The sequence below is a fragment of the Astatotilapia calliptera genome, chromosome 3 (genome assembly GCF_964374335.1).
Source record: "Astatotilapia calliptera chromosome 3, fAstCal68.1, whole genome shotgun sequence".
Taxonomy (NCBI): Eukaryota; Metazoa; Chordata; class Actinopteri; order Cichliformes; family Cichlidae; genus Astatotilapia; species Astatotilapia calliptera.
This window is the reverse complement of record NC_137424.1, coordinates 8,270,368-8,277,452: the sequence shown is the minus strand read 5'-3', so window position 1 is coordinate 8,277,452 and position 7,085 is coordinate 8,270,368. Positions and strand designations below refer to the sequence as shown.

The window sequence follows — 7,085 nt, the reverse complement described above, 5'->3', positions numbered from 1 at the left end:
TATCGCCAGTGTGTGAATGTGTGTGTGAATGACTGAATGTAGTGTAAAGCGCTTTGGGGTCCTATGGACTAGAAAAGCGCTATACAAATGCAGGCCATTTACCATCATGGAAAACCAAAAAGCAGACAACTACAGCATTATCAACTTGTGAAGCCGAATACATGGCATTAGCAGCAACAATTCAGGAATGTATGTATTTGACTTATTTGATTCAAGATCTTGATGAGTTTGAGTATGAAATACCTATGATATTGGAGGACAATCAGGGAACAATCGCTTTGTCAAAGAATCCAGTGAACAGACAAAGACGTAAACACATTGATGTGAAATATCATTTTATAAGGTCAGCTGTACATGAAAGAAAAGTGCTCATTGATTACTGTCCAACTGAGTCAATGGTAGCAGATATGATGACGAAACCAGTCTCAAAGTCTAAGTTAGACAAATTCTCTGGATTCGTGTTTGGAATATAAGATGTTTTTTTTGGAGGATTGTTTTTCCCCCCAACCTGTGTACAAGTGGGGGTGTTGGATTATGTGTCCACAGGTGTTTGTACTTTGTGCCTTAATAAAATGACGGTAAAAGGCCCCGCCCATATCCTATCCATGTCTTATCATGCAATGACTCTGTGAATGGACTGGAGAGGGGTTGTGGTAGAGTCCTCCGTCAGGAATGAGATGTATGTGTCGACTTTTTATTCTCCCTTAAAAGTATTATGCCATAAATGCTGCACAGGGCAGCTCTGCTAACAATTTCTAAACACAAAACCTCTTCACACTTCTAACATGCACATTTACACAACTAAATGGCAGTATTGATGAAAAGAAACACATTCAACAAATCCATTTAAACCTTAAAACAAACAAAAGGAAGCATCTCTATGGACAAACAAACCCCTCCACTTGGTTTGACCTGCTGATGTCATGTGTGACATCAGCAGGACTTTAAAATGAGGAAATGCCGGGCGGGCGTTTCCCCACACCTGACCCTCATGAAGACTGAAAAGACAAACAAAGTAAGAACAAATGACTTAATCTGTAACATAATAAAATGTAAAGAAACATGTAACTGAGTATTCAGCTTCATTTGCAGAATGTTTGATTTGCCAGCAACTGAATGCTTCCACACACAAACCCGGCATAGTGAGTGAAGCAATGTTACTTAACAAATAGCAAATCATAGCAAATACATAGAAACAGAATAATGTGTTTAATATGCAAAAGAAGAAGAAGAAGTAAAGACATATGGGACAAATGGAGACCATTGCAGCTCATCCACCAGTGGGGTAAAAAGAGCAACCAAGAAAGTGGCAGCCTGCACGGCCACAGATGTGCTGGAGGAGCTAGAAGCTCTACCCATGGAGAAACTCCTGGAGAACCTTGCTAAGCCTAACAGGGGACAGGTACTTCTGCCCAACCTGGCAGCCACAAAGTGAACTCATTTAGGTAAAGATAACCACATGCACCTAACCAGCCTGCACCAGCCTGACATTTCTTCCTCCTAAGTAAAAACCAATGGATGGATTGAACTTAGAGTCTCAGCTCAGTTTTCTATTTTGACCACCTACACCCCAAGATACTCTTTTAAAAAGTGTTGTTTTCAGATCCCTTTGAAGTTCATAAAGGGCCTGTTCATTTTCATTCAGATGTTTTATTACATAAATGTTACTGTTTTCTTTTGATTTATGCTCCCACTACACTGCACCTCTACAAACAACAATGCCACGGACTGTCAGCTGCTTTTACATGCTGTGAACATGAGTAGGTTTGATCAGAGTTTCAATTATCAAAGAAAAGACAAACTGAGCAAAAAGAAGGAAAAAAAGACCAACTTCTTCCCAACTGACAAGAAAAATACTCGTCATGTTTTCATAATAAAGGATCAGGCTCCCCATTTATGACAGCTTGGACCAATAATGTATGTTACACTGATGCTACTGTAGAGACAGGGTCAACATCTCTATTTAAATATAATTAATATACAAAACACAATAAAAGTTATACATGAATTATTCATTATTTTTACTATTGATAAAATTCATGTATACTAATCAAAGTTATACATGAGTAACGACATTATTAATAATGATTAATAATAATAATTCTAATGCCAACATGATGACTGTTCATAGCTCCTGCTTTGAAATACTGAACTTAAACATTGAGCTGATGAAAGATCACAATTCACAGTGGCCCACTGTCAGAATCATTCTGAATATAAACTCATCGAGTTAATCTGAACCTTTCTCAAATGTGCTGTGAATAAATGCTGCTGCAAGCCACTGTGGGAAAGCTGTGTTATTATCATGGAAACATCTGTGACACATTCACAGAGGACGAGGACACAAAGGGACGACACGCAGAGGCTGTGTTAAAGTCAAAAATCCAAATCTTTAGTCCTAAACAGGCAGTGGTTACAAACAGGAAGACGAGCAGTCCATTAAACAGTCTACAGGGTCAAACATACAGAGAATTCAAACAGCTATTAAAAACAAATAACTGGACACTGAAAAACTTCAGTGATGTGTGAGGCACCAAAGGGAAGCAGCTGAGTATATTCAATGAATTATCTTCAAATACAAAGACAGAAACTCCTACAGGCAGCACGCAAACTGAGCAGGATACACAAAGATCAGAGATTACAAAAGAAATCAGAAAAGGATTTCAAACTTACTGAGAGCAAGGCCTCTGTTACAAATCTGTCTAATAGAAAAACATGCTGTACAGATACAATACGCTCAGTGTTCATGGTCATTTAAAAACTGGCTCTACCTGAACCACTTCAATATTTTATGAAGTCACTGAGTCGACCATTTCTACAGTTTGTTTCCTTCATTGCAGTTAGAGTGCGGCTGGTAAGGATGAAAACACACACAGAGCGTAAATTGTCTTTGTTAGTAACAAACGTCAGCAAAGAAAAGACAAAACACACAAACACTCTCATGATATTCATGAATCATTAGAAAGCATCCAAACATTCTGCTCGTGGACTTTTACAGTCTTATTTGCACTCGCTCATCTTCATAATCATCCTGATCAATACATGACAGGGGAGGCTTTGAGGTAGGCGGGGCTCTCTGCTGATGTCAGCATGAAAGGCAGGACCAGCGTCTGCCACATGTTGGTGAAACATCACAGTACACTGGCGTGGTTTCCTTTCCAGATGTTGGACGTTTGACACTTCAACGTTGAGGCCAACAAGAAGACACAGTTTTGGGTCGGGTTGCTGCAGGGTTTCTAACTGAGCAAAAGCAGAAGCACACAGACCAACAGGGATCAGATGCTGAGTGTTAGAGGAACATCTGTGCTGATCACTGAATGCTGCTGTGGTCTCTTGTTGAAGTTGGCTGGTGGGACAGTCTAATAGTGATATCCTGCCCATCGGAGGAACACTTTTAAAAACACATGCAATACTTTGTTTGTATTACAGTCACAGTTTATGTTATTTTTGTCCTTTAAAAGTGTTGCTGTACTATAAAGTCCTATAATTTGAGGCTAAAATGGCTCAGAGAGTCTCTCTCTCAGAGGATCTCTTTTGAAAGTGGAGACGGCTTTATCCACTGATCCACGTCACTTTACCTGGATGTTTTCTTTGAAGCTGGATGAAGACTCCTCTCCCTCATTCCTGCTGCAGCTGTGTGGTCCAGTTGGCCTCTGAGGTCACAGTCAACATCTGTAGCAGAAGAGGGGAAATAAAAGTCCAGGTTACCAAAACTGGGAGCTTTTCCAAAATAGAGCGTAACTGGACTTTTTCAGCCTTACAGGCAGATAGTCGTCTGAAGCTGCAGCTTTTTCTTTTTAGCTTTTTCCAATCTCTGCTCTCGGCTTTCTTTGAGAACATGTCTGCTTTCTTGGCATGGGTCTGTCTGCTGTTGGTGAAGAGACTAAATCCACATACTCGCTACTAAGATCTCCTCAAGTAGTCTCAACCAGATTACAGTTTAAGAGTAAATGTCTCCTGAGAGTTTCACCTTGGGGAGGTGCTGTCTTGCTAACATGCAATCATGAGCATTAATCTATGAGGTGAAAAAGTCATTTTAAAAGCTCCAGCCACAAGTTTTATTTCATCTGTGTTTTGGTCAGAGTCCCATCAGACCTCCAGAATGGTGTCAGAGTGTTTTCTATCCACGTGATGAGCACAGGCCTCAGGTCCAGACCTCCACGGGCACCATAGCCTCTTTGGAGCTAATAGGTGCAAGAAGGTTTTGTTGGGATAGGAACTGAAGAGGAAACTGACGAGGAAGGCAAGGATCTTCTTCAGCTCCTCCGAGCCGGGACCTCTTTGTGTAGGCCAGCATTGGCCAGGTAGCCCTCCAGCATAGCTGGATGGCCGACAGTGGAAAACCTAGAGGAGGAGGAGAGAAACAGCAGCTTGGAGCATGTCTTTATACTGTTTAGTTTTTAGAGCCACAGACTTTGTTTTAATGTCATTGTTCAGGATCTATGACTGATTATGTATTTATTGTATTCCTCCATGACTGTGTGACAGCAAGTGGAAAAAACCAGCTTCACCTTTGTTGATATGCTTGTAATTTTAATATTGATTAAATGGCCCATGAAATAATAGAAAGCTCATATATGAAAATGTATTTTAAGAAGTAAAATGTTAATCTGAGTACAAAGGAGTACACTCACCTTCTGGTAGATGGAGGTGTAGCGAGCGCTGGTGAACATCCAGGCCTCCTCGTAGAACTGATCACTGATTGGATCCAAAACATCGATGGAGGATCTGTGTAAGCGCTGAGGATCGTCCTGATGGACAGAACAGAAGGAGAGTGAGACAAGTGAAGATATACTAAACAACACTGTGACATGAACTGAGCCACACACAGTTTGATTCACAGGTGATTGACACATTATTTGACCACGAGCAATCTTTTCTGGTTTGACGCCGTCTTTGTAGCCAGAAACCAGCTCTCTCCTCGGCTTCCTCCACTACACGCTTCCCCCACGCCAGTCTCCTCCGTCACTATAAAGGGGAGAGTCATGAGCTCCATCACCCTCACCTGTGCCGTCCAACGTCCCGCCACCAGCCTCCACTGCAGCAGGCCAGAGACCACACCCCTGCCACAATAAGTAAAAGTATATCCTTGCTGTACCCTTAATGCTAAATGTGCTAAATTAACCGCTGCCTTTGCCCCTTTGGGATTATTCTTATGTCACTGGGATGTTGACCTTTGACCTTCACATTAGAGAGATGGGCAGACATAATTAGTGTATGAGTTTTAAAGTAACAGGTAATAAAGAGAGTGTAGCAAATGTAGTCAGGTTTATTACTCTGTATCACACATGAGTGCCCGAGGGAGGCGGGGCTGACTGGGGAGACACAGGAAACAGAGAGACAGGGCTGACTCGACATGAAACGATGAAACGTGGGACACGGGAACAGAAACTAAACACAGGCTGAAATGAACACTGAGGGAGGGAGAACTAAGATTACTGAGAGCCTGATAAATAAGAAGAACAAAAAGCAAGAAAAACAAGAGTCAAAGAAAACCAAAAACACAAAGCATTGGGCCAGGACCCACTGCTGTGACATTTATATGTGATAAAAACATTAAAACCTGCTCAGATGTTGAAATCTTTCTACGTATACTTTAGGTTCAGCTCTCCAGCCTGGCATTTGGTTAAACATGATTCAAACATTTGATTTTGTTTAACTGGTTTTAATTATAGTTACTTTTTGTGAACATTTGTTGCAGCATTTAAAAATACATCATTTATTTTCAAACTTTTATTTGATTTAGAGCATCATATTTGACCAACGTAAATGTTTTAATTTCATATAAAATAACTGAAACAGTGAACTAAATATCTGAAATCTTTCCTTCCTTAAAAGTTATAATCCTACTTAAGTTATAGTGCAAACGCTTAAGCAACAAATATACTTGATGCTAATTAATTAATATTTCCCTTTGATGTTGCAACTATGCGGTCACTTCTGTCTTTAAACAAAATAATATTTTCCAGTTACAGAAATCATAAAGTCCAAACTAAAGTGCTACTGTTGCTATATGCATTTTATATAAATCATGGATGATGGTCCTGACATGAAGGAAGAGAAAGTTACAGGTTGCATCCTTTGACTTTGTCTCCGTGCCTTTGGGCGATTTTCAGAAGGACAGATGTTTCTGTTCAATTCTTAAATCAATTTTTTCAAACACAAACACTATTTTAAAGCTTCTAGAGAGTAAAATATTAATGATAATTATAATAACAATAATAAAAACAAAAGCTCTCAGCTCCATCAAACCAAGCAGCAGAAAGAACAATAACTGAAGAGAAAACTTTAACCTTGTAGACTTCATTATGTTCCAGCTGCTCTACAGACGCTGTGACCTCGAACTTAAGCAGGTCGTAACGTATGTGCAGCTCAATAACTTCATAATCAGACCCTGTGGTATTTAGGCAGCAGAACAACTAAGAATAACAACTACAAATAATGTTTTTAGGTTTCTGTTGTACTGCAAGGTTCTGTACAGGAGAACCAAACCAAGAGCAAATATTACGTCTCATTTACACCTGAGCACGAAGAGCCATCAACATTTAGCAAATTGAATCATCTTTGTTTAGATGCAAGAAGAATCATATAGAAATGAAAAAGTAGAAATAGAAATCCAGAGCAAAGATATCCTCTAATTCAGCGTAGCACATGTGCAGCTGCTGCGATTCACGTAAGCATTCGGCTCGTCGCTGTTGCAGATTTTTCTCTCGCTGTTCTGGCTCACAGCGCTGCAAACACAAAAATAAATATCCCCAAAGGTGTGAAAGGGAGCTAATTAGTAAGAGTATTGTTACTCTCCGCAGGAGTAGTCCAGCAGTAGAAATCAGTCCAATAACAAGGTGTGTAACATCTAGCAGGGTGACAGAAAAACCCAGGGTAACTTCTAAGGACCTCAACGTCTCTCTCACATTGTGTTTTTTAAACATGCTTCCATTTGTCACTTCAGTCTTTACTCTGAAATACAGGAAGAGAAATCATGGCTGAAACAATTTCTCATGAAACCAGGGGTGTGGTCCAACAGTCAGTTTGGTGAGGAAGGTTCCTAACTGAGAGAAGTGACCCAGAAGTATCTGTGTAGCAGC

General features: G+C 40.2%; 1 protein-coding gene across 13 annotated transcripts in view; it reads right to left on the bottom strand.

The window, feature by feature from the left end:
* Window positions 1–2,370: 2,370 nt before the first annotated feature.
* Window positions 2,371–7,085, bottom strand: part of LOC113010159 (phospholipase D1-like) — a 34,776-nt gene continuing 30,061 nt past the window's right edge. For 4 of the 13 annotated variants that reach the window (XR_013905477.1, XR_013905487.1, XR_013905491.1 and 1 more), the window contains 4 exons: window positions 4,635–4,751; window positions 3,762–4,344; window positions 3,579–3,672; window positions 2,371–3,240 (listed from right to left, as the gene is read on the bottom strand). Coding sequence is in view for 2 of the 13 variants with exons in the window: in XM_080297697.1 (XP_080153823.1) it covers window positions 3,619–3,672; window positions 4,096–4,344; window positions 4,635–4,751 (420 nt within the window). In the remaining 11 variants the exon portion in view is untranslated. The remainder of the gene's footprint in view (window positions 3,241–3,578; window positions 3,673–3,761; window positions 4,345–4,634; window positions 4,752–7,085) is intronic. The other 9 variants (XR_013905478.1, XM_080297697.1, XR_013905484.1 and 6 more) reach the window with 6 other exon arrangements.